Genomic DNA, 26,769 nt, shown 5'->3' with positions numbered 1-26,769 from the left:
TAATTACCGTTAACGCGACTTGGTTAATTAACGTCGACGTTAATTTTTCATTCTAACCAAGAGATCGAGAAACGAAACCAAGAGTAACAACAGCCACACACAAACATACGGAAAACAACACACTCGCACACATCTAACGATGCGCATATTATTATATAATCTTATATAATGAGAATGGAAATACAGAGATGCTGTTCAAAAGTTTTCTGCATTGTGCAACATGCCATAAAGAGTCTCGTCTTTAATACTCCTGGAAAGAATTTTTCTCTTCGTGTCAGAATTTCATCATTCAAATACAGTTTTTAATTTATGCTCGACTAACCTTAAGACTAATGAACTCGAGGAACACTCTCGCACTAATCTCAACAAATTTAAGCCTCCTGATTAAAACCCACTGCATGAAATATGTCAACATACGCAATGAAACGTACAAGCTCGATCAATTGTATCGAACACCACGACGAGATTCGCTCGAGTATTAGTAGAGAAATTGATGTAATTAGGATTGATAGAAAATTCGTGTGGAACAAAAGAAAACCGTCTGGCACTCGTTGAGTATCGCAGCTCTCAAGAGTTTTTAAGTGCTGTTACGAAACGAGTTAGTTTCATATTGAAATCTGCGCGGCGGTCGGAGCTTACGTGCTGCGATAATATAACTATAGGTTTGCGTAAATCCACGTCCTGAAAGCTCGACAAAGTTTCGAAAGAAATGAGAAAATAATTAATTGTTAAAACATTACAGTGAAAGGACGAAAAAAAGGAAAGTATAATTTCTCAGCAATCCAAACGAGTGGAATATTGTTGAGTTTTGCCTTCAACATGGCCGACGTCTCGAGAATCCGTTGAAGCTTTAGCGTAAACGCGAGAAATGGGCAAGTTTTCCGGGGAGCAGGAAAATAACGACGCTAACATCGAGCGCCGACACTCTCACAACAACTTTTCCACACTTATTTTCCAACGTAAATTATCAAGAACCCTATGTATTTTAGACTGTTCGCAAAGCCCGGCGTACCCCGGACGTGAGAACCGTCACGAAGCTTGTCTATGTGCGGTTTCAAACACCTCTATAGAGAAAACCTTCTATACCCTCCAATCTTCGTTGTCGTCGCCAGGCATGTTAACCTCGACAACCATGCTACAAAAAAAAATGACCAAATCCTTTTTTTCACATCCGCTGTACACTTTCGTATGGGGATTTTAATGCGAATGAGCTACACTTTATCACCATGACTACAAACGTTTTCGTTCATCGAAACATTTAGCAAGAATGTAATGTCTTTCAATAAATTTTCGAAGCAACCTAAGAAATATTAGTAAATTGATAAAAATTTAGAATAAATTTATTAAAAATGAAGCCACTTGATGAATGAATCCTGCAACAATATTTAAAATTGTCGCAAAATATTTCGTTGTTGCTGTTACGTTTTTGATTTTGCAAAAAAATAATAATAAAAATAGAGAAACCGTAATTGGAACGCATGCAAACGTTTCTTCGTCTTACCGAATTAAAAGAGTGTCCTAAAAATCGAGAAAAGCTTAATATTTATAAAACCGTTAATTTATTTGTTTTTAGGAACTTTCGAAAGTATTTGCATTGCAAGAGCTTTAACGAACACAGAATATCCTTTATTTATGTATAAAAGTATGAGTGTCCATAGTTATGCCAAAGTCTATAGCAACTACTACACAGCAATTACAACTTTTTCCAGCTCCGGCATCCCCTCCCCCGCTACTTTTGCGTTTCCGCATTCATTTTAGCGACGAGTAATTAACGAAGGTCGGGTACACGTAAAACTTGCCAAGAGCTGCTCGTGGAACTCTCTCGCCACCTGATTTTCTGTTCCCTACATCTCGTTTCCTTTCACCACCACTTTTTCGGTGCCTGCCTCCGAACTCAAATTCGCTCGTCCACAATCTGTGGCTTCAACTACTCTAAACTAAGAGTCTCCAACAATTCAATCAGCTTGATTAATAGAATTTTCATCGGAATTTTATTTATTTTTTTTCACGTGCTACGTAGAGCAAGTAAACAAGGATCGAGTATTCGCAACGCATCACGAGGCAAATTGAGGATGTTAAAATGAACCCCTTTCGGTTCAAGAAAATGTATGATTTCTGAAAGGCCATAGGAATTTGATTAGGATTCAATGATTAGGAGAAAAATATTATGATAATTAATTCGGAGCAAGACTAATCTCACATGAGAAGAGAATTTTCACGAGATCTTGCTCCAGTTTAAGAATTTGATAATTGATTGATGAGACACAACTATAGAATTGAGGTAATCAATATGATAGTTTTTGAGGAGGAACTTCATTGAACTAGAGAAGAAACACGAATGAGCATTCGAATAGAGCATGCAGATTGTCACACACGAATAACAATATGATTATTCCAATAAAAATGTAAATTATAAAGAAACGTTAAGTTTTAGTAGATTACCTGACGAAATCTTGATTAACTGTAATTCAAGTGAAGGAAAAAATGTAATCCATCAATTCACCTCCATCACTCCTTTTGATCACGCAGATATAGATTTCGTCACGTTAAGAAATCTTCGTGTTCTTTGGCAACTCAAGGGTGAAGACGTAATTATAACGCAAAATATTAGATAAACTGATTAAATATTTCCATGACATAAACTTTACGTCCTTTTTCACCGTTCGTCGGAGAAAAACTGTCTCCAAGTAACAAACGTCTTTACTTCGTCTGTTCCTTTTTTCTTTTTTATATCTATATTCATCTATATATTCGAATTAGTCAGTGACCATCTTCACTGTCAACGCCAATCGATAATAATGATACTCAATTCAAAGAATGGACCATTTAGCAAACAACAAATTTCTTTATTTTATAACATATTTTAAACAGAGCAGGACAAAAAAATTAAGTTGTGCTCAGACTATTTAAGGTAATACCACTGAAGTGTTGTACTCATCTATAAATCAAAGTTTCACCGATGCAATCAAACGATGCCACTGCATTAATCTACAAATCGAAGAAACATGAAAATCACTGCAAAAAAAATCAGTTGGAGCTAGCCACGTGAATAAGCTGGACAAGGCTCTTTATGTCACTCTTTACGATATCGGATGAACGAAATGCCACGAGTGTTGTTACCAAATTGATTCATGATCTCGAACCTTAGTTCATTAATGTCAAAGTTTTTCAAAGACACGTCTTGAACAAAATACACGCGCGCGTAGGAATCGATGAGAATGCTTGCACTGCCAACGGTTTGGCGCTCCCGCGAAAGTGTATTTTTCACCCGACTCGTCGTTTGTTTTTCTCTCTCTCTCTCTCTCTCTTTCAAATAAAATTTCAGAAGAGAGAGTAAAGGCCTTAGAAGGGAGAGTAAATGCTTATATCCAGGATTCTGTATTATTAGGAGGCACACGTCTTAAGCGCGTAGGTAGAAAACGTGCTCGGCGCAAAATATCATCGCAACATAGATATGAATAAAGCCATAAGATTTTCGCACGGTGAAATTGATCGCCTCGAGCTGAATACCTTATTACGATGCTGGCAAATCAAACAAAATTCCCGAGAGATTAAAACTCAATTTTTTCTCTCATTGCGCGTCCCTTTTTCCAATCGAATTCATTCGGTTTTCATAATCGTTTTTCAATCAATTGACATCTTGCCGCATGAGTAATTTCAGTGAAACTATCAAAAATTTCGACCGAAGCGCTATTATCATCGTCTTACTTCACCTCCAACAGTGATCAGAAGTGCTTAAAAAGTTTTCCAATTCTTATTGCGTGTTTCCCCGCTTCGTTGATTCGCTGTTGTTTTTTTGTCCTATGCGCGGAAACTTTGCGACGCAAGGTCGTCGCGAATTTTCGTTGCGACAGTTTCATCGCGAGCTCAGCTCGTCAATTTCACGGCGTAGCGAATTTTCGTATACCTCTACAAGTGTCTCCAGGCTCCATCCCATTTACTACACGAGGGGAGGGAAGCATATGTAGACAATGCAGTTCATGCACAAATAACGCTATAACCGGTGCCCCGGGAAGACCGTTATGAGGCGTACGCGTCGACGCTCAATTGCATTGTACCAAGTACCGAATACCATTTGCCCACGTACCGAGCGTGTTGTACCTTCCGCGCGCGTAGCCTGCGTTATACCGAAGAATTCACGTGGGTTGACAACCTATCCAATACACACATGGGGAAGCCAGCCAAACAAAGAGGCGTAACTTAGGCGTTGAGGGACACGAATGGACGAAGCATGAGCCTTTTGCCTTGCTGAAGATCGACTCCAACACACGAACGTGAGCGTATTCTGAGTACATGCGGATCAGACATTTTGTAAACGTACAGACTGCTTCAAAGACGCGTGTCACACTTCAGGAGTTTCGAATCAAAGTGTCGAGTATTCATTGATAAAGATTGAATTCAATTCCCATCAGGAATATCGTGAAAAAACCTTTGAAAGTTCGATAACGTTGAACAAAATGTTTTTGGCTTTAATTTTGAAAAATGCTTCGATAATATCGAACATCAATCGACCAAAACCAATGATGATTCATCAGATTTCCGCGATACTGAAATATTTAATTATTCGACGCCAAAGATTATAAGAATGATTATTGGATTGGTTCATCAAAAAATCGGCCCGTTTCAGAAAATATAACAGAAAAACGGAAATTTAAAAGGAAAGCTATTTTGACGAGCCAAGAGTTCAAGTATCATCCTGTAGGTCCTTCATATAAAGGCGCATGTCACGTGTGGCACATTGTGTCGTTATGTAAACGTACGTATGTACTCGCATAACGTGGCCAACGATTACGAGCATGTGTACGTTAATATTGCTATGTGGAAGGAACGTGTACTTTGGTGCTCTCCTCGCATAAGCTGCTGGTCCATGTTGCTCCAAGCTGGCAATGCAAAAGCACGTTATAAGCAATGGATCATCGATTTATGACCAAGCAACAAGACACGCGGGTCTATTAATCCGCGAACCATATATTATGTTGTGCGTGCATATATGTCCTTCGGAAATCCCAAGCCTGGGCCATTCTCTTGATAAATGTCGTTAAAATAATTACCGTGATTGATGGGCGTATTGAGAGAAAAATCACTAATTCAACGAGGGGACAAACTCTTTCAACTATTTTTTTCAAAATTCCTATTTTTTTAATTCTCGATAAATAATCATTTGAAATACTTTATTTCTGATAACACGGGTCAACACAAAATTTGACATTGACATTTGAGTATGAAATTTTGGTAGATTAGATCATATTTGAGCGAAAAAAAAATTACATGGCATGAAAAAGTTTGCTCTTGTATCCGGGAGAACGTTTGAACGATATTTTTGAAAATCAGTAATTTCAATGTTTATTTTTTAATAAAACCACGACACTGGAGTTTGCAACATTGGAGTCCGACGAATGATCTGAAAAAACTCTCCAACAATTCCAATAATTGTCCAGTTCTGTCACCTGCCTAATTTGCAATTCGTATAGTTACTCAGTCTACATCAATGATTCATGAAATTAAAAATTGGTGAATTACAAATATTATTTTCATTAATTTCGTTGGACTCCAACGTTGCAGATTTCAGCATCGTATAAAACCATACGAATATAAATGTGTATTATTTTGATTCATTTTAATTATCAAACTGACTTACAAAAAATTCGGAAATGATTCAAAAATTAACACGCCATGTAAATCCATGTAAATCTATGTTCTTCTCTTGTACAAAATACCCGATTGTTATTTATCACTCACACACACACACACACACACACACACTATGAGAATGTAAGAACCCCACTTTTATCCCGGGGTATTTTTGAATGTATCAAAATTAATTAAAAATCTTATGAAAACATGAAAATCAGTATTTTTATTATAACCATCAGAAAAGCAAACTTTATATAAAATAAAGGTATTTTTTCTTCGTTTCTGTGCATAATTAACCACAAAATCATGAAATGACATTTAAGACAAACTAAAAAATTTTTTTTTAGAGTCGTGTAATAAGATTGAAAGTATTGCAGTGATTTCATGCATGAAAAAAAATACTAAAAGGATGCACACGCAGTGTCCTTTGAAACTCAAGCTTCCGGGTGTTCTCTAAAATTGAATATTATTCTACGAAGCAATTCACAGAACTTCCATTATCGTTAAAATTTGTAGTTCCATATAATAAATTGAACCGAAACTAATTTTCCGCAAAGTAAACATCGTAAAATCTTGACGGAACAAACGATAAGAGCGTTTAATTTAAAATATAAATTTGTGTATGTAACTTATACGCATACTAGTATGTGTGAAGTTTATGACAAAAGGGGAAGAGAAAATGGATGTTATGGGATAGGAACTGTGAGGGTTCGACTGATACGGCATCGCTGTACGGTGAGGATACCGGCATAGATGTAATCAAAGTTTGCAGACAGCCCCACTCAGCCTCTTTTGCCTTGAGGAGGTCACGTCAAAACCACCCGGATATTCATTTCCACCCTCGTCAGCGTTTACGACGACGACGACGGCGACGAGAAGACTATGATGGCGAAGACGACAACGAGTTTCATATTACATTACTCGAACTTTCGGAAACCGTGTGCTTCTGTCCTCTCACAGTGCTGGGACACACTTGGCTAAAAATTTTTTCAAATATTCATAAACCCAACACGTAGACGAATACCCCGCGTGTATGACGAGATGCCGATAGTTCTAGATACTGCCGCCGAGTGATAGCTGCTCTGGTTCAGGTCAAGTAGAGAAGACCGGGGCTAGTTGGCCAACGGGGCAGGTTAACGAATGAACAATAACATCCAAACTACAGAATGCAAACTACACCCGGTTGATATAATTGTTCATTGTAACTGCTCTTTCTCGTTCGTGTGTTTCAACGCGTCTGAGCGACACGCCGTTTAGGAACAGTGAAGAATTTTCATAAATCCAGATACAAAACCAAATTTTTACGTCAATCTTATCTATTTCGTGCTGCCTCGATTTTTTTACAATTATTATAATAATCCTCTACACGAATGTTCATACATTGAACTATAATTGTGCATAGTATTTTTCTTAATTATCGTTATAATTTGCTGGTAGGACGTTTCGTTGCTAAAAAAAAAGCAGTGTGGGGTAAGTAGGCCAACAATGGTATGGGCTTGGCTAACACATGTATCGCGACGTACATGAGTGCTCTAAATGGGCCTATCCGAGATGTGCTAGTAAAAATATAATATTCCGTGTGTGTAGAAACTGCAATTCTGATTTTGATGATGAGGATGAGGATCAAATATTCCTTTTTTTCACACTTATGGACAAACATCATCTTTACATTCACTTATGTCAAAATTTTGATTCGATGTTCGAATGATCAAATAAATAATATTGATAACTATTCGTTTTTATTAATTTCACTAAAACGTAGTTGATTATCAGATAAAAATAGTACCATAGTCAACTTGCCGCAATGCTTGTGTCAACTTGCCCCAACTGTGGGGTCGGTTGACACAAAAACAGTTCGTCAAAAAAGTGATTCGATAACTCATTTAGTTTTAAATTTTGAGATTCAAATTTTCATCCGAGATAGAGGAAGGTTAATTCTATTCAAAATAAGCATTTGATTTTTGAAATCGTCTTTAGTTCCCTGTTTACAAGCAATAGTTTGAAAAGTTAATTAATTTTCGATGATCGAATGACTTCAAGTAGAATTTAAGAAAAAACTTTGTTCATAAAATCAGCCAGTTTACAGCACCATCTTTCGTCTTGGAAGAATCATATTTCGAAAGAAAGAATGGGGGGAAAAAATCAAAGACAAAATTAATATAATTAGAGAGAGAGAGAGAGAGAGAGAGCACGTGTGTGTTGCATCACGAAATCTTGTTAAGAATTATAGCGGGGGCGATTTTTCATATTTTTAATCACGTTGCTTGACAAAGCAGCGCGCAGCGCGCCTGTGAATATGGAAGCCGATACGCGGGGTAGGTTTTATATTTCTCCGGACCTGTCTGCTCGGACGGCACTCGCATGGGCTCTGCGGAGTACTGGTGTGTGCGTGGGCAACGTTTTTTTTGCATCGTCAAGCACATCTCTCCGGCGCTTTATGCGCCACCTGCGCTTCGGGAAAAGCTGGTTATCACCGGGGAGCTTCTCCATTCCGAGAAGCTCTGGCTCTAGTTATTTTAATTGAGCATGCTGTGGAAGTCGCGTTTAAAGGCGGCTCGGTATATAACGCGAGGCGAAACGACGTCAGGGACGAAAGTCGAAACGGCGAAAACGCGCTTGGCGAAAATCCTCTCGGTCTCTGACGCCGTGAAGACGTTCTTAGAAGCACAAATCCGTCCTGGTATGAGGAGGCTTGCTTTTTCCATGTGGCTCTCGAGTGTTTCCGCACGAGGCCATATCGCGAGTGCACATAGATATAGCGATCCTCGTGCGAGAGAAAATTTCAGTCAGACGCGTCGGGCGCCGTGGCGCTCTCCTTCAACGCTCTTTTCAACTTTTTTCTCTTTCTTTTCATTCGAATTTCGTATTCACCCACTGCTTAGAAACTGTTTTACGAGACTCCGAAGTGATGTTATCTAGATCGGAAAATACATGGGACGGGGTTTCCGAATGTTGTGTTTGTGCCGAATTCTTATATCGAATAAATTTTAACGGATATAATAAAGTTTCTCACTTTCTCTCTCATCTTTACGATTCCTTAGTTGACGGAGTTTCTCTTTCATCCGAAATATTTGTTCTCGGTACGATATTTTTCGCTATTCCGTCCTGGTTTTGTATTTGGGAAAAGCACTAAATTATAGCGACGTTGTAAATTCGATTTTACCATCAACATATTTCGCTGGATAGAAGCAAAGAAGTGTCGTATTACATCGGAAGAAAGGAGTTTATTAGGAACATGAAGAGAGACGAGCGTCTTAGCAGGGTGAGACTGGCGATGACGGGTGAATGACAGACGAGCAGTTCGCGCTGTTCTGTCATCGACGTGGCTCACGCGAAAGAGACGCGCGTCAGGGACGCTCCCGAAGTAATTTTCTACTGCCCCGCGCGATGCTTTTCTTTCTCTTTCCTTAGCTCTTTCACTCTTCATCCCCTCGAGCTCGAATGTGACTAACGGATTCCACTGGGAAGTAGAATCTCGTTAATCTCTTGCTTCTCATCGCTACTTCCTCACTGCTATATATAAATATACGTATATGATGCCCCCGACACTTTTTCTCCAACTTTACCCTTACCTGTCCCATCCCACTCCTCGGGCTTTTCATGTCGCGAAGGGGTAAAAAAAGCGAGGTAAGAATCGGTTTAATAAGACCTTAATAACTTCGTCCCCATCGGGAATAAAGTGGACCGAGAGTCTGACTTACTCAGTACTTTTTTCTCCGTTTCCTTCTTACTGCAATTGACGGCGAAGACGAAGACGACGACGACGACGATGACTCGTTTTCCTTTCGCAATTCTTTCCTCGTTTCTCCATTTTTTTTCGTTCTTTCGTCGTCGCTTGAATATCTAGTGTGTTTTTTTATCTCGCTCTATTTTCATTCTCGGACTGTTCCGGCTCCCAGCTTTTTATATATTTATTTTATTTTTTCTCCAGTTTTTTTTTTTTTTATCGTATCTCTCTTCTTTACATTTTCGATGAAAGTAAATTTTCACAGAGGGGCTAACGAAGTCTCCCGTTTGCTGGTTCTTTAATATCTGTATGCATACACCTGTCCCTTGGATCCCGAAGGATCGCGAATATCTTGTGAAACGTAATATCCCCTGCGGCTGTCACGTGGCGAATTTTTCCAGTTATTTCATTTTTCTTTTTTTTTTTTTTTTTATATATATATGCACCGTGAAAACTTTTTCCGAACTTTGTACGATATTGAAACATTCCAACTGTAGTAACGTGCCGAGAGTTTGTCTTTCATTATTTCATTTTCATTGAATTTGATTTTTGTTATTCGAAACGTTTAATTATTGGCATTCTTTGCTCTTGTGCTTTCAGAGATCTTCAAAGCAATAACATTTCTGTTATCTTCAAAACGGACTTCGAGGACATGGCTGCTCTCCACGTATTGTGAGTATCAAAAACTTCATCATAAAAAAATTCGTCGAACAATCGTACATACGAGAATGAATTGCCCCGGAGTGTCGTATTTAAAGAAAAATTTTTCTTTTCAATGGCAACGATCTTTTCACATTTCACGCGGGTATAAAAATCACTTCGGTAATGGAAAAATAATATTTATGTTATAACCAAACTATAAAATTCCTTTTATGTATCACAAAGTGAGCTTCAAACACATTTTGATCTTTTTTTCGACGTCTATCGAATGTTTGATACAGACGTGCTTTCGAGTCTCGCTTTGAGCATCTGGCAATGACGATTGCAAGAGAGCTTTTCGAATCGGTATATTTTTCATTCGTTGTATCGAACACTTGATACAGACGAATATTTTCTAACGGTATTGATGTTGCTGCTGCTGCTGCTGCAAGGATTTCGATAGTACTCGAATGAACTAATGAAGAGAGGATAAAATATTGACATCCTTGACAACAGCGAAATAGGTCACGGCTTTTTCAATTATTTATGTTTGCATTTCCATGTTGAGGTTTATTATTTTTAGTTGAAAATTTTCATAGCAAAACGAGTTTCGTCGACAAGCCTTTTCTTCTGCGATCTCCATTAAATATCAAATCTCCATGACATTATCGAGACTGCGTTTAGGAATCAATGTGCTCGTGACAATAATTATAATTTTTAATAATAATGACAATGATGATAATTCTTGTGAAGGGGAAATGGAAGAATAGGAAGAGATGAAAAAAACGAATATAATTTATCGTCGGTCGTTCAAACTAAATTAACGTGTTAAATAAAATTCCCTGAAACTTGTGTTCTTTCTTTTTCTCTTTCAAGGCAATTGTCCTATAATCAGATTCACACAATTGAGCGCGGTGCTTTCAAGGACCTGGTGGACGTGGAGAAGCTTCGCCTTAACAACAATCAAATTCGTTATTTGCCGGATACCCTGTTCAGCAACATGATGAACCTGAAGAGGCTGTGAGTACATTTTTTTATAAAAGTTTCCCCCCTTAAGGTGGTACACCTTTAAAAAAATCATTGTAATGAAATAATTACGTGAGTTTAATAATAGTCACGAAGACGAGGAGAATGCGAAAGCTCGTGAGAGAAAAAGAGGGTCGACCCTTTATACATTTCGGCGGTAAGGGACGAGACGATTTTCGCTTACATTTCTGGCTCTGTCGTTATTTCAAAAGGGTCTGTCGAGTACGAAGAAAAAATTAAAAATTAACCAAGACGAAAAAAGAAATTAAACAAACGGAAAACAACGCACAAAAGAATTTTCTCTTTCGCTAGTCTCGCGGTCCGAATCATATTTCAGTTTGGGGATGAAAAGGCACCAGAAGAGGGTGACGCTGGGGGGAGGTAGGAGGAATGGAATAAAATGTTATTAAACTCAAAAAGTCCAGAATGGAGGTTGCGTTTGGCAGAAGAGCGTTGAAGAGAGAAAAAGAAAAGAGGACACACAAAAAGAGAATATTTCCTCGCGGAAGTAGAAGCGGACAGTAAACCGTTGAAAAGAGTACTCACGTTGAAAAAGGATGACACAAAAAAAGAGAGATAGCGAGATAGAGAATGAAAGAGAGAGAAATCCTTTGTCGACGATCTACACTGTGTGGGCATCCTGCAAAAACCTCACTTTGCTAAATTCCGCGGTAGTGGTAGCGGCGCTTTCGAAAAACGCCTAGAAACTCGAGGAATAAGAGGAAAAACGCTTCGTAGCAGCAACCTCGAAGAGATCTTGAAAGCACGTAGCATGCATGCTCCATAGTAGACACATAAATGTGTACGGTGTATACCCATGCAAAAAAAAATACGAACAAATATATAAATTTGTCGCTATTCTAGTACTTGACATAAAAATTTTTCTTTCCTTCCAACCTCAATCATTTAGGCCGCAGCTTCGAAAAATTCACTCTGCAGACACACCTTAAAAGTCCTTTTCAAAAATATCCTTACTGAGTATTATTCAAAGAGCAATAATGATCTTCAACAAATTTGGAACGCGACGTTTCGTTTACTCTTTCTACTATTGCAAACAAATAAAAATGTCTGCGCACGGAGACAATTAAACGGTAATATTTAGCGTGAAATTCACTGTAAAATTAACCGGATATATTTGACTGCGGGGACAAGTCAACGAAAAATATTTATTCCAGTAACGCACTAAAATTTTCAAATATTTTGCGGAATTTTCAGTTTTATAGTCCCCCCAGTATAGCCGCATCCTAGTGTAAACATTCGTACGGAAATTCACCGTGACGTGAAAATTTACGAAATACTCCGATAAAAGTTTCTACTGTAATGCCAATGAATATTATTGTTATTATAGAAAAATTCAATTTATTCTCATAATAATATCATGAATTGCAGCTCGTCGCCGCACTATCGTTACTGGACAGTAATTTTTCCAATTTAATTCTCTCCGTGCGTACCTTCCAAAATTGCAAGTACTCGTAGTTTTGCGGATCGAGATTTGTTTTACCGTTGCGAAATACAAAAACAAAAATAACCCACGATTCGTCATATATAGCTGCACAATCTAACGCAATATTGGAAATATTTGCTCCTTATCGAAAATCGATATAGCCCAAGAAAAATGAGGTTATTCCACGAGAAATTAGGTTCAGTCACAGTGAGTTCGATCGTAAGCAAAGATGAGATAATCCAGCATCCGATTAGAGGAATTGCCCGTTTGAATATCTCTATGTCCCTCTCACAGTTGAACGGGACACTTTCGAGTCCCGTCTATCCACTTTGGCGGATGATGGATGGATTTCTGAGAAACGCGCACGCTGAGACAGTCTCGAAGACAAACAGGCATAAAGAGAGAAAGGGAGGGGATAAAGAGGGTAAAATGTGCAGCGCAGCATCCGAGACTTCGAGAGAGCTCTCTCTCTCTCTCTCTCTCTCTCTATCTCTTTCTCTCTCGAGCTCGGGGCGGCCCAACTTCTTAAAGACAGCCTGCGAGAGCTTACAGAACCAACGAGATTCGTAGCTCTCCTTCTCAACTTGACGAAAAAACGAAGAGAAAAGGACGGAGAAGAAGGAGAGAGAGAGAGAGAGAGAAAGAGAGAGAGAGAAAGAGAGAGAGAAAAATCTCGTTCATTTCACGCCGTGGATGCCAGTGAACTGAGCATCGCACAGCACTTTTTGACTCGTAACACTCGAGTGGCAGCTGCCTGTAACATAGCTGGGCCTAGAAGATGCCAGACTCCTGTTCTCTTTCTCAGATCGTGATAAGCGCTCTCCTGATAAAACTTTTTCCCCTTCGGCCTCTCTCGTTTTTAGCCCGAGGCTGAACAACTCCGCCGGAAGTAACTGTATTACGGTAGCCTAACGATATAATCCACGTACTAGTGCAGCAATAAATCGAGACATAGAAATTCTCGTAACTGCTTTGAGATAACCCATTTTTCTCTCAAACGTCTCGAATCATCCCGCCAGCAATGCTGCAATATCCTGAAGGATCTCTTTCATCGAGATAAAGTAAATTTAATAATCGATGTGACGCATCAAGTACGAATGAAATATGACTGTCTCGTTATCAGTTGAGAAAAAAGCTATACGGACAATAAAAAATTATAAGTTTGGTGCCCTCATCGTAGATTATGAAGACAACTACGGTTTGCCTGATTTTATAGGACTTTGGGGAAAATAAATAAAGTAGAAACTTCAAAGTTTCTACTTTACACGAAATGTTTACATCGAAAACAGAATGTAACAATCGCCCATAGAACGACCAATAAAATATCGATTTTCCAAAAATTCGACTAGCACTCTTTCGAAACATAAATCACTACAATCAGCAATACTGTGAATATTCACAATTTCGAAAATATAATAACGAAATACTAAGTATTACTGAGATTGAAATACTGAAACACCAGAGTCGAGAGCAGTCGAAATAGCGAAACGTTAGAAAGTCGACCGATCGAAATAAAGAAATGCAACGGAGCTCAAAATACACGCGTCCCACTCACTCACTTATTCACGCCGGTGATCTCAAATTTCAAAAATCGCCATTTTGACTTTCGCTTTTTCGAGCCATCGCCATTCTGTATATCTAAGTTTTATAGGCTCGAAAAATTCACTTTCGATTTTTTGCTACTTCATATTCTGGTCTGTCTGTAAAACAGCAACTCTCCATTTTGAATTCGAAAATATGAACTTTTGACATTCGTATGGTCCGTTAAAGTTGCATTCGAAATGAAAACTATCGAAATATATATTTTCGAGTAATTATAAACGAGCCGCTACCGCGTCTCTTGAAAAGAGGGAATATTCGGTTAAACACGTGATCTGCTAAATAGTCGATCGGAAATAATAATTGCGAGTTACATATTTTTCTTCAATCTGATATTACAAGTTAAAAAATTTCGAGATATCGACCGTTCTACAATTGCGATAAAAGTCTAAAGACTTTTATCGCAAGATTATTACATAATCAGATTCAAAAGTCGAGATTAACCGCATTAATACGCAATCGTAATAGAGGTTCGATCACTCTATAACGCAGCGATCAGTAGCATCGCAGATAATTCGAGAAAGCCGTTCAATCAAAGCTTTGATTGCGAATGCGTGAATAGGCGGGCTCGTCTGTGACTTCTAAATATCAGGGAATGATCGTGAATAACTCATCACACGGAGTAATAACGTGTGGCGTGTTCTCAGGTCTCTATAACGTCAAAGGTTCGCTACGAATTAGTGGAATCTGGGCAAATATGAGACGTTATGCGTATTAAACGCTTTGAATGCACTCGCGCGGGCCTGTGAACACAGAGAAATGCGTTCGCAGCTCTCGGTGGCCCAATAACATCCTCCGAGGCGCATTTCGCATCGCGAAGAATGCATCAAATTCATCGTAATTATGTGGAGCTAAGATTCTGGCTCTGGCATTGCGAAATTCAGCAATTGCTTTCTAGATTAACTGCGGAACGAGCCAAGACTCCAATTCCTTCTGGCTTCTATATAACGGCAAATCTCTATTTATTCGCGAACGTCTACGTTTCTCCGTCTGAGCGATAGGTTAGCTCTCAGGCTCACCATCATTTTCGGGGATAAATAACTTCCACTGTGTACTCAAACACAACGGATTGTTGGGCTCTTCCTTTGTCTCAATTCGTAAACGACAGAAACCAAACATCCGAATAGATCATTGCAAGCTACAATGAAACGCGAATCGCCCCGAGCGGATTCTGCGCTGGTCAAGGATGAAACCTTGAGCAAGTTCAATCCTCCGTGCTCCTCATGTCGTCTCTGTCTCATCCTCACAACTCTCTTCTGGTGCACTGCCCACGTTGAGAAAGTCAAAAAGCGAATCATCGTAGAAACGGTTGATCAGAATGTCCATTTTTCATGCTCGTAACAAAGACCTGCATACAAACGATAAAATAGGGAAAAACAAGTGATGGAATTCTCTAGGACGGTGTAAATTCCATTATCACCACGTGGTTTCGCGAGCAGACTTTTTCTCTTCGCTTCTAATTCGCGCACGTATACTTGTGCCTAGTTCATGCAGTGAATTACGATTGTTTCCACGAGCATAATTGATTGAACTTGTAAAAGAACGGGCGGAGTAGACGAAAAGTGCGGCACCAGCAGGACGGCTGTCCGCAAGGTAAAATCGAGACTTGATTCACGTGGGAAATGGCACACTCGACCGTTGCGACAAGTTGGATAGAATAATAAAATGGAAACATTGAACGAAGTAGATCGGTGAGAAGAGATGCGGGCTATAGAGCACTGGCCTGAAAAGTATTTTCCATAATTCTATAGCTTCGCAAGAGGGTCTTGTGATACGTTCCACTTCTTATTGCCCTTTAACCCTGCTCCCTTGCGTTTTCCTGCTGCTCCACTTGCGATTCTAGGGTCACGTTGAACCGGAGTTCATCTATTATGCAATCAAAATTGTTAGCGTACAGAGTTAAGTGAGCTGCGATTGAATATTTTCCGTACAAATCGTTGTTAGAATAATAAAATAGAGATTGGTGCCGACGACGAGTGTCTGAGGAAAGTTTTGCATTCAAGTTCATGCGCCGAGGCTTTCCGCTTAATGGTCCAATCTCGTTGTTGGTGTCGTTATTTTGGGCTTCGATGCGATCGAGCGCATCACACTTTTCATACTCTAAAACAGAGTTTTCGAAATAATGAAACCCCTCCATTCACCACTCGATTCACCATCCATTTAAATTGCCGCTGCCGTTTTTTCTAACGATAAAACAAAAGCAAAGATGAAAAAAAATAAATCGTACCGACTCCACGAGGGGGGGCTCGGCACATTCAGCCAGCGTGTTGTTTCGCTCGAATCCAGTCGAAGTTCTCGTCCACTGGTGGTTGTCTCAGCTCGCTATAGCTTTTACCCTATTATTTTTTCGCTCGAATTACGCTATTCTCGCGGAGAATGGGCGGGAAAAAAGCAATAACCTACCACATGACGTCGCAAAAAAGCTCCGAAATTGCAGGCTGTGCCAACGAATATGTTGTTTAACGGATTGCGGAGAAAGGACTATTCACTGGTCGTTAAGTGGCGGTCCAATGTCGAGCATACGCGGACTTCTACGGATAAAGGGTCACTCTTTATCGGTATAACAACCTCTTAGAACCTGGACGATACGCTGCCATTTTACCCGCTCGCTCTCCTCCGTAGGGGAAAAAAATCATTTCACATTTGAGAGCTTTCTTACTTTGCTTCTTTATGGGCAACGTGTGAGACCGATTTACGAGGCTCGTTACTTCCAAGTACTTTTTTTTATCAGCCCGTCGATTATTCAGTGGCCGAGGCCAAGGTCGAGAAATATCAATCCAACTGGGTCATCCGGCAATTACGCTAAATCCACTTAATACATAGATCAACTTTATTAATGAACGGCAATCTTCAAATTGAAGTTTTGGGATAAAGTGATTTTATGAAACATCGAAGCTTTTACTTCAATCAATGCATTACCATCGATTGTCGCGTTTATTGCCTCAGTGTATTGAAGATATTTTGAAAACATAGACGAATCATCCGGTATCAGCTTTAAGGGGTCCAACCTGATTAGACGAGCAAAAAAAATACTATTTTCACGAATTTTTTTCACACCGGTATAAATCACAAATATGGATATAAAAAAAGTGTTAGGCCTAAAAAATGCACTCTTAAAATACACAAAAAAGTTTTTTTTTATACTTATTTTGTTCAGTTTTCGTACAGAAAAATGGAGAAAAAGACAGGTCCAAAAGAGGTCCGAAAGTACAATCGAACTGCTCAGATCTTCATAAAATTTTAGTATGATGCTTTTAAATATGTATACTTTTGAAAAATGCAATAAAAAAAGTCGATTTTTTGAAAATTCTAATTAGGCTAAAGCCCTTAAATCGATCGCTCAATACGATCAATTTTGAAAAATCGATTCAAAGGAAGTATCAGCTCGTGATCTTGACGTGACGAAATATTGGAATTCCTACTTTGTAGAGTTGTGTCGATGACAGAGCTAGCTTGAAGCGATAGTACAAGTGTAGAGAATTCGCTTATACGAGTCACCTGACCACCATGAGACCAGCTGCATGCAATGCATAGGTCGTGGAGACTCGCGATTCGATGAATAATTTATCGAAAATGTAGAACAAACTGGCGACTACCCCGACATCGTCGATAACTCTGATAGCGAGTACGAAAGTTCCCATGTTTTCCGGTCATTTATTATTCGAGTGTCACGAAGGAGTGCGACGAAAAAAAACGATCCCTCGCGGAAATACGTCATTTATAGTCAATTATCCTGTCGAATTACAATAAAAATGTATATTTCTCTGTTTTTTTGTGAATCCCAGAGACCTCAGTCACAATCAAATCGCCATGATCGGGCCTAAAACGTTGAGAGGGGTGACCTCTCTGAGACAGCTGTAAGTGCTATATTCACAATTATTATTTCAAACGATTCGTTAAGAAAAACCTTATTTTTTCGCGTGTCGAAATTCTCAAACGAAAATGGAATTTCAGGCTGCTCGACAACAACGTTTTGACCTGCATCGACGAGAGCGCCACTAGAGAACTGAAAGATCTGGAGATTCTGTGAGTACTTTTTATTCGCTGTTTTCACTGATTTCGTTCTTGTTATTTAATGGAGAGTAGTTAATTACAATACGGGATAGTTGAATATCGATTTTCGCCGGTTGAATCTGCTTTGTAGAGCAATTTTTATTCTACTTTGGCAGAACCCTCAACAACAATAAACTAACGACACTTGCGAAGGAGACGTTGCACAGTCTCACGAGATTGCGAACGCTTAAACTCGCCGACAACTCGCTCGCTTGCGACTGCCATCTGTCCTGGCTGTCGCGACATCTGAAAAGCTTTTCTCGGCTCGGACAGCATACGAGATGCGCATCACCGGCGGATCTCAAGGGACAAAATCTCGCAGATTTGCAGGTAAAACTGTTGATAAATATTATTGGAAGGAAGTAAATGTTATTCAGGGTGCGAAGCAAACTGAGTAATGTGAAAAGAGGGAACAAAATCGAAGCATAACATTGATTTTTTTCTGCTCCTCAAAGTCCCCCAATCCGAGGACCATTTTCTCAATTGCTCTTTCAATTCTTCCCCCGTTCTTCAAAACGCACTAAAAATCAAAAGTCTTTCCTTCGGGAGCGCAAAATTATCATCGCGCACCGCAGAACGATGATGCGCACCCAAAACCAGTTTCCAAATGATTTCGTGCTCGGATCGACGATCATATTTCCCGTGGCCCGCTGCGTGTGACATCGCGAGGGACGCAGAGTCGTTTGACAAACCGGGATCCTTGTAAAATCAAGTTTCGTTGGTGACTTTTTGCCGCGGCTCGAGCGTATGGAACTGAACGACGTCCCACTCGATAGTTGAAACGTCAATGCTGCGTGTGGGTGGTCATTAAATGAAATTTGTTCGAATCCGTTTGCCACGAATCATTTCGATTATGGCCACCCCAACAGAGTAAGCCTCGGAGGAAACAAAATGCAGAAAATGCACTCTGCAATGGAAACACTGGAAATGCAACAGCATTAAAATCCCAGGCGAAAATGTCTTCCTTTCTTTCTCGGATCTTTTCAAATCGGAGAATTTTCTGCTCACTCAAAAATTCCAGCTGTATCATTAACGAAAGTTTGATTTTCAGTAGAAATGGTGCATGAATAATCTAATAAAATGGAGTAAAAAGAAATCTAACGACTTGAATTTGTCGACCTTTTTACAGGAGCACGATTTCAAGTGCTCGGGTTTAGTCGAGCGAACGGGCTCGGAATGCAGCGCTGAGCCTCAATGTCCTCATCCTTGCATATGTGCCAACGGAATCGTGGACTGCCGTGAAAATTCGCTCGAAAAAGTTCCTACTCATCTCCCCGAGGACACCACTGAATTGTAAGAATTTATAAATTCATTGCAAAATTTACTGAAACTATTTGCTCGAAGGGTGATTGGGATAAACGCAACACTTTTTCTACAATAAAATTTGGTGTTAATTTTCTCCTTTGCAGACGTCTTGAAAAAAATAATATACGTGAGATTCCACCGAAAGCGTTTTCACCCTACAGGAAATTGACGAGAATGTAAGTATAGACCGTTGAATTTGCTCTCAAAGTTGTTATTTTTATTTTTATCATTTTTTTGCTTTTTTTTCAGCGATTTGAGCAACAACAAAATAAAGAAAATTGCAGCCGACGCGTTTCACGGTCTCAAATCACTCGAATCTCTGTAAGTGTGAATAATGAGCTTTTTCAAAATACGCAAAGAAAGGATTCTTCAATTAATTTATCGAGCCCTCATTTTACCGGACTGACGTATACGCGGAGAAAAAAAGAAACATTGGGGAAACACGCAGAAATCGAATTTCAATGGTTTTTGACATTCTTTTCAGAGTTCTTTACGGAAACAAAATTACTGAGCTACCCGGTGGTGTGTTCCAAGGACTCGGCAGTTTGAAATTGCTGTAAGTAACAATTCTTGTTACGGAGAGGCTTGAAAAAGTGCTAGAGTTTGGTGTGAGTTTGATTCGAATTGTTTTTTTTTTTTTTTTTTTTTTCAACTTTCAGGCTTTTGAACGCCAACGAAATATCCTGCATCAGAACCGACTTGTTCCACGATTTGAGCAGCCTCACGTTGCTCTCGCTTTACGACAACAAAATCAAGTCTCTGGCGAATGGGACATTCGCAAACCTCAGCAAAATCAAAGTTCTTCATCTAGCGAAGAATCCATTTATTTGCGACTGTAATTTGCGGTGGCTCAATCTCTATCTTCATGCGAATCCTATCGAGACATCAGGCGCTAAATGTGATTCACCGAAACGCGCTGCCAAGAGGAAGATCGACGCCATGCGGGACGAAAAGTTCAAATGTAAGGGTAAGCACGATTCGACTTCCGGTATCTCTTCTTAACTTTGACAGGTTGGTTCAGATCGTTTAGTCTATTTCTCATAACGAAACATTTTTTGTTTTCTACATCATCATCATGCGTCGTCATGGCAATTTTTTCTTTTTTTTTCTGTTTTTCATAATTTCACGTTTTAATGTTAAATTTCGCTTCCACCGAAGCAAAATTTATAAAAATTGTAACATTTTGGAAAAATAATTTTTTACCGATCAATTAAAAATTTCTAAAACCGAACCCTATTTAATTAATTAATAAAAATTGAAAAATTAAAATGAATTTAAAGTCTCCCGAAAACAAGCGATTTCGTTACGCCTTGAAATCGACTCCCAAAAAGGGTCTTAATTGTTGCAGTATTTCTACGTCTTACTCTACACAATCTTCGTTGTCATTTCCATTTCATTAACCCCCTCCGAGATTTCTTTATGCTTCCGAGCCCCGCATCGCAAGTGTGTGTGTGCTCGAGCACGAATAGTAGAAAATCCCATTTGTTTTTGTGATTTTTTTTAACGACTCCACTACGCAGCCGCGTTTCATTGCGCTGTGCACAAGCAACGGAAAGAGCTTCCTGTCATAGGTAAATTTTTATAAAAAGAAATCACACGAATACCACAATTCACGGGTACGTATGGGACAACGAAGCCGTTGCATGCTTAATAATAACGAAGGAACGTTCTAGATTCCAAGAAACTGAATATCGAGAAAAATTGTTTGCATTTACTCCAAAACAAGAAATGTTTGAGAGAATCGGAAAGAAATAAACTTCGCGATAAGAAAAATACGAAATTCTTGAAACTCGTGCATTGTTTTCAAATTTTTTCGCACGTATGCCATTGAAATGGTGAAATCGAGTATTCAATTAGAATAAAATTTCTCTCGATATTGCATGTCTTTAAGGGTATGACCCCGATACAAGTCGACAACAAACAAGGTGAAGTCGCATGTCAGTCATAATCAACCAGCATGCTTATAACAAAAACTCATACAAAGTTCAAACGAAACAGAAAAGAAGAAAAAAAAAGAACTGATTATATTGTCAAAAGAAAAGAAAAAATCTCTCGTCATTTCATTCGCATATATATTCATTTCGTTCTCACAGCTAGTAGTAATTTTAACGCCTCGAGCGAGCATTAGCATCGAGGTCGTTCGAATGAGAAAAAAAAGCATATAGAACAGGCAGATCTCGGTTTCACTCGGTCTATATCGAGGATAAAAACTTTGTCTCTAGGCGATGAAAAACTACTGACTAAAAGAGCGGGCGAGTGCATTCTGCCAGGAGGCTGCCCTTCACCCTGTACCTGTAACGGAGCCACCGTCGACTGTTCTGACAAGAAACTCACAGCGATACCAAAAGATTTGCCTATCTACACGTCTGTGCTGTGCGTACCTTTTTAATTAATATTTTTCGATAATTAATATTTAACGAACTGAGAATTGTTGTGTTATTAAACGAACCCATAATTATAATAAAATGTTGACGTACTCTGGATTTGTGTGTAGAAGAATTTAATTTAAATCCCAAGAGAAAACGAGTTGTGAAATTTTAAAAAGCTGATTACTATTTACTGCTCCAATATTGCTTCATAAATATCGAGTGAGCTATCCAAAGTCAATTTCTCGACAAGAAACAACATTTTCTTTCTTTTATGCATTATTTTTCTCTCAAAGTTTTCATGTGAAAATTCATGTGAACATTTTTCAGGTTGCTGGGCAACAACGAGCTTGATAAAATTGAGTCACATGGCCTCTTTGAGAAACTTCCGGAATTGCAACATTTGGACCTCAGGAGGAACAGGATAACTCGCATCGAGGCAGCAGCATTCAAGGGAGCTCACAAATTAACAGAATTGTAATAACCGATTGCCTCCTTCACATTTTTCGTAATTAAATATGCCTGAATTTCGAAATACTCTTGAAAAATTGTAAAATCAATATTTATGAAATATTTTATTTGTCTTGTCACAGGCTCTTGTCGGACAATAAATTGCGAGAAGTTCACAATAAAATGTTCACCGGCCTCACCAATTTGAAAACTCTGTAAGTAGAGATGAATGAACAAACACATTGTCGTATTTTTACCACAAATTTCCAAAGTTCAACAATTTTCTGAAATTATTATGCTATTCTAGTAATCTCACTGGCAACGCGATCACGTGCGTTATGCAAGGAGCATTTGACGGAATGCACCACATACAGACAATGTGAGTCGAACGGCATTTAACTTTGAAGAAAAAAACGGTATTAAAAACCGAACCCACCAAATTTATTTTAAACGAAAAAAATATTGTTGCTTTTTAGTAACATGCAAGCGAACCCTTTGTCGTGCAATTGTCATTTGGAGTGGTTCGCCGAGTGGTTAAGGAACAGAGACGTACCAGGAATAGTTGGTCGTTGCCACGACCCACCGAGATTGAAGGATGCTCACGTCAGAGACATTCCTAGCCACGAGTTCAAATGCAACAGTAAGTTATTCTGCTAAATATACGCACTGAGCAAAACGTTTTTTTTTTTTTATATTAAAACCCTTCGAAATGACTTAAAATCTTTATTTAAACAATTTTAACTTGCCCACAATATTTTTCTCGGGATTTTGAATTATCGAATGAATTTGAGTGCTGATTTTTTTTTCTTATTTTCTTTTCAACAGAAGACAGTTTCGGTTGCTTGGGCGATGATTACTGTCCACCACGTTGCAATTGTGCGGGCTCTGTCGTTAGATGTTCGAGATCTCATCTGACCGAAATACCACGCGGCATACCACCGGAAACGACGGAATTATTGCTCGACGTGAATGACATAAAAACTATACAACCGGAAAGACTCAGCCATCTACGAATGTTAACGCGATTGTGAGTAAAAGGACAGAAAATCTACGGAACGTGAAAGGAGAAAAAAGAGCGAATTGATTTGTTTCGTTTCATCTTCGTCATTATTTTTTTGCAGGGACTTGAGCAACAATCAGATTGGAATGTTATCGAACGACACGTTTAGAAACCTCACGAAACTCTCACATTTGTGAGTACTATTGAATACGTTAATAAATTAAAATATTCTCGGTGAATTCAGTCAGTTCTAGTAGATTAAGGAAGTTTTCGACTTTTATTTTTTCCAGAATAATAAGCTACAACAAGTTGCAGTGCGTTCAACGAAACGCCCTTGCAGGACTCAAGTCCCTGAGGCTAATGTGAGTAATTAATGAATTATTAAATCGCACTATCGTTAACATCATTTAATGAACGTTTCCAATAATTTATTACAGCTCCCTCCACGGCAATGACATTTCGACGATTCCCGAAGGTGCTTTCGACGATTTGGACTCCATCAGACATCTGTGAGTTTCGAATGGAAAATAATCAGCCATCGATTTATGCCCAAGGCTCTTTCAACTGATCTTATTTTCCTTTCTTAACAGCGCTCTGGGCTCCAATCCCTTGTACTGCGATTGCAATTTGCGTTGGTTGGCCGAATGGGTGAAAAAAGATTTGGACGTTGAGCCTGGAATCGCAATGTGCAAGGAGCCACCTTCGATGAAGGAAAAACTTCTGCTCACTGCTCCCACCAGTTTATTCCAATGCAAAAGTAAGTATTAAATCAACGTGACTGATCCGAAAACGAACGGCCGTTTATAAAATGGCAAAACAATTCGGAAAAAAATCTGAAAAAAATACGAGTCGGGATCACTGGAGGTAAACGAACATTTGATTACGGTGCCCCAGTTTTTATAACTGAAATCGATGATACACTAAAGAAGCTCATCAGTCGTCCACGAAACTTCGCTTTATCAAGAATCTTCAGAATCCGTTGACTTCATTCTCCAACACTTTTTGCCAAATGTTTTTACTTTTGACCTCGAATCTCTGGAGCGAAGACATTATTTATTGAACGGAATTGAATTAACGATTAATATTTTTTGCAACTTTTATTAGTCTCAAAATATGTTGCTGCCATTCGATCGTTAAAACGTGTTGAATAAATTCAATAAGAAACTCAATAGTTTTCGTCCAAACAATCGAAGGAATCCAGGAACGATGTAATATTTTTCATTGAAAGAAATATTAAAATTTTAATAAAGTCATTTGGAATTGTGACGAAAAATTCGAAAGTTCGATTCTGGAGATGACTCCGAACGGAAGATGAGTCCCTTTGTAAAAACTCGTAATTGCCTCCAGTTTTTCCGTCTCAGTAAAAAGCAATCAAAATCAAATCCCGGGATACCTTTTATTTTTTCGCATTAGCAAAACCGTCTATTTAGTTTGATTTTTTTGGTCCGAGTTCTCAGAAGTATACTAAAATTGCTCATTAATCGTAGACCTTTCTTCCGTTCAGCCAAACAACAGCCTGCCGACGTATTGGCAAAGTGCGACGTGTGTTACACCGTTCCCTGTGAAAACGGGGGATTTTGCGAGACGTTACCGGACCGAAAATTCCGTTGCAAGTGCTCGCCAGGATATCACGGGGACAGGTGTCAGCATAAAATTGACGCGTGCTATGGAAATCCTTGCAGGAACTCCGGAACTTGTAAAGTACTGGAGGAAGGAAGATTCAGGTAATTCATAATTACCGTTCGAGAGTCTTGTATATCTTGAATTTTTCTTTATCAATATTTTATCAATAGAATGTTCCTTAGAAGGGACGAGCATTTTTCGTATAGAAGAACCGAATGGAATGAACATTGAAAAGAAAACGTAAAAAAACCGAGTCCCCTCGGCAGTAGACAAATTGATTGTAGCAACGCTTTTATTCGTACGATGCTCATCCCTGGTCAGTAGATCGGCTCCCCAACTTGGTAGATGAAACCTGTCAAGCACGCAATACGTACTCCAAAATTCATGTCGTCTTCGAGACGATATTTTTTGACGCGCACGTTGTGATTTAGAAACAAAAAATCCTCATTCAATTGGCTTGAAAGAAAAAGATAAAAAAGGAACGAACGGTACAAGTGACTTTCTTCGGCATTGTGGCCAAGTGAAATGTGAAGGCAGAAAAAAGTTCCTTTTTTCTCGAAACGTAGTGTTTGTCTGTTGGTGGATCGATCGCGATCCAATAACGGGCTAAATATCTCAATTGACGTCAAGTCGGTGTGTGACAGTTGCGACTGTAGCCCCGGTTACGAAGGCATCAGATGCGAAAGCAACGTCGACGATTGCGCCAACAACAAGTGCTCGAACAACGCGACCTGCGTGGACCTCGTACAGGCCTACAGATGCGACTGTGCACCGGGATTCATGGGAGAATACTGCGAGGCGAAAATACCCTTTTGCACAAAAGGACACGACCCATGCGAGAACGGAGGACGTTGCGTCGACCACAGGACCCACTACAGCTGCGAGTGCCCGGTCGGCTTCTCCGGTCTCAATTGTTCCACAAACTTGGATGATTGCGCTAATCATTTATGCCAGGTATTTTACACCAGCTATTTCCTCGCCGTGAGTTGCCCGTAAAAACTCGTACTTTTCTGTTTTAAAATCTTTCGTTTTTAATATCTTCAATATGCGATGACGAATTCTTTCAATTTTTTTTCCTCATTATATAGACAGTGGCCTGCCACAAGCTTGTAGAGATTACCAGCTCGAATTACAGTTTCACATGACACTTACGGAAAATTTCATAGATTAAAACTTGAAAATATAACTCATGGATTTGAAATAACGAAGTGGACGGTTGATGTATGTGGGAAACTCTCACGATAGCAATTTCGTCGGAGGAGTTTCGAACATTCATTAATTTTCCCCGGATGTGTCGATTAACTAATGGAAACGGTTGAAATTCTTGAATTTTTCAGAACGGTGCTACTTGCATCGACGGCATAAATGATTACGAGTGTAAATGCGCGGCGGATTACACGGGTAGGTATTGCGAAGCAGCGCCATCAACAGCAATGTTATATCCACAGACGAGTCCGTGTGCTCACCACGATTGTCAGCACGGTGCTTGTTTCCAACCATCCCCTGGATCTACCGCGGATTATCTTTGCCAGTGCCATCCCGGTTACACTGGTACGCGAACGTGCTCAACTATTCACGACCGAATCAAGCAGATCCCCTTTTTCAATTATTTTTCTCTTTTTTTTTTCGTTCGGCAACCATTTTTTTACGGAATCGAAATCCTGTAAATGTAGAACCAAGTTTTTTATTATTTAAAATGACATTTAACGTGTGAAGTGGTTTCTCGACTGTTTCGATTTTATCCAAGAAAATGGTATATACGATTTTCTGTCCGACGCAGGCGGAATGCGGTAACTTCGGCCCGGAGGGCAGAAAAAGATATTTTCGATAATTGTGTCATTCGAAATATTGGAGTAAATTAAATCTACTGCTTTTTGAAAAAATTGTTTAATAAAATTGGTCT

At 39.2% G+C, this 26,769-nt stretch overlaps 1 protein-coding gene across 2 annotated transcripts in view; it reads left to right on the top strand.

Annotated features, from left to right (window-relative positions):
* Positions 1-26,769, top strand: part of sli (slit guidance ligand) — a 301,634-nt gene that overhangs the window by 268,300 nt on the left and 6,565 nt on the right. Inside the window, exons 3-25 of one of the 2 annotated variants that reach the window (XM_043413176.1) lie at positions 9,962-10,033; positions 10,877-11,020; positions 17,855-17,926; positions 18,024-18,095; positions 18,239-18,452; positions 19,252-19,415; positions 19,532-19,603; positions 19,677-19,748; positions 19,912-19,983; positions 20,087-20,394; positions 21,650-21,800; positions 22,124-22,270; positions 22,387-22,458; positions 22,551-22,622; positions 22,720-22,883; positions 23,069-23,270; positions 23,365-23,436; positions 23,534-23,605; positions 23,681-23,752; positions 23,834-24,000; positions 24,748-24,967; positions 25,511-25,820; positions 26,204-26,417. In XM_043413176.1, the coding sequence (XP_043269111.1) occupies positions 9,962-10,033; positions 10,877-11,020; positions 17,855-17,926; positions 18,024-18,095; positions 18,239-18,452; positions 19,252-19,415; positions 19,532-19,603; positions 19,677-19,748; positions 19,912-19,983; positions 20,087-20,394; positions 21,650-21,800; positions 22,124-22,270; positions 22,387-22,458; positions 22,551-22,622; positions 22,720-22,883; positions 23,069-23,270; positions 23,365-23,436; positions 23,534-23,605; positions 23,681-23,752; positions 23,834-24,000; positions 24,748-24,967; positions 25,511-25,820; positions 26,204-26,417 (3,197 nt within the window). The remainder of the gene's footprint in view (positions 1-9,961; positions 10,034-10,876; positions 11,021-17,854; positions 17,927-18,023; positions 18,096-18,238; positions 18,453-19,251; positions 19,416-19,531; positions 19,604-19,676; positions 19,749-19,911; positions 19,984-20,086; positions 20,395-21,649; positions 21,801-22,123; positions 22,271-22,386; positions 22,459-22,550; positions 22,623-22,719; positions 22,884-23,068; positions 23,271-23,364; positions 23,437-23,533; positions 23,606-23,680; positions 23,753-23,833; positions 24,001-24,747; positions 24,968-25,510; positions 25,821-26,203; positions 26,418-26,769) is intronic. The other variant, XM_043413172.1, reaches the window with a different exon arrangement.

This window comes from Venturia canescens, chromosome 1 (assembly GCF_019457755.1).
Source record: "Venturia canescens isolate UGA chromosome 1, ASM1945775v1, whole genome shotgun sequence".
NCBI lineage: Eukaryota > Metazoa > Arthropoda > Insecta > Hymenoptera > Ichneumonidae > Venturia > Venturia canescens.
Note: the sequence above shows the minus strand (reverse complement) of the source record. Positions and strands in the feature narration are given on the sequence as shown.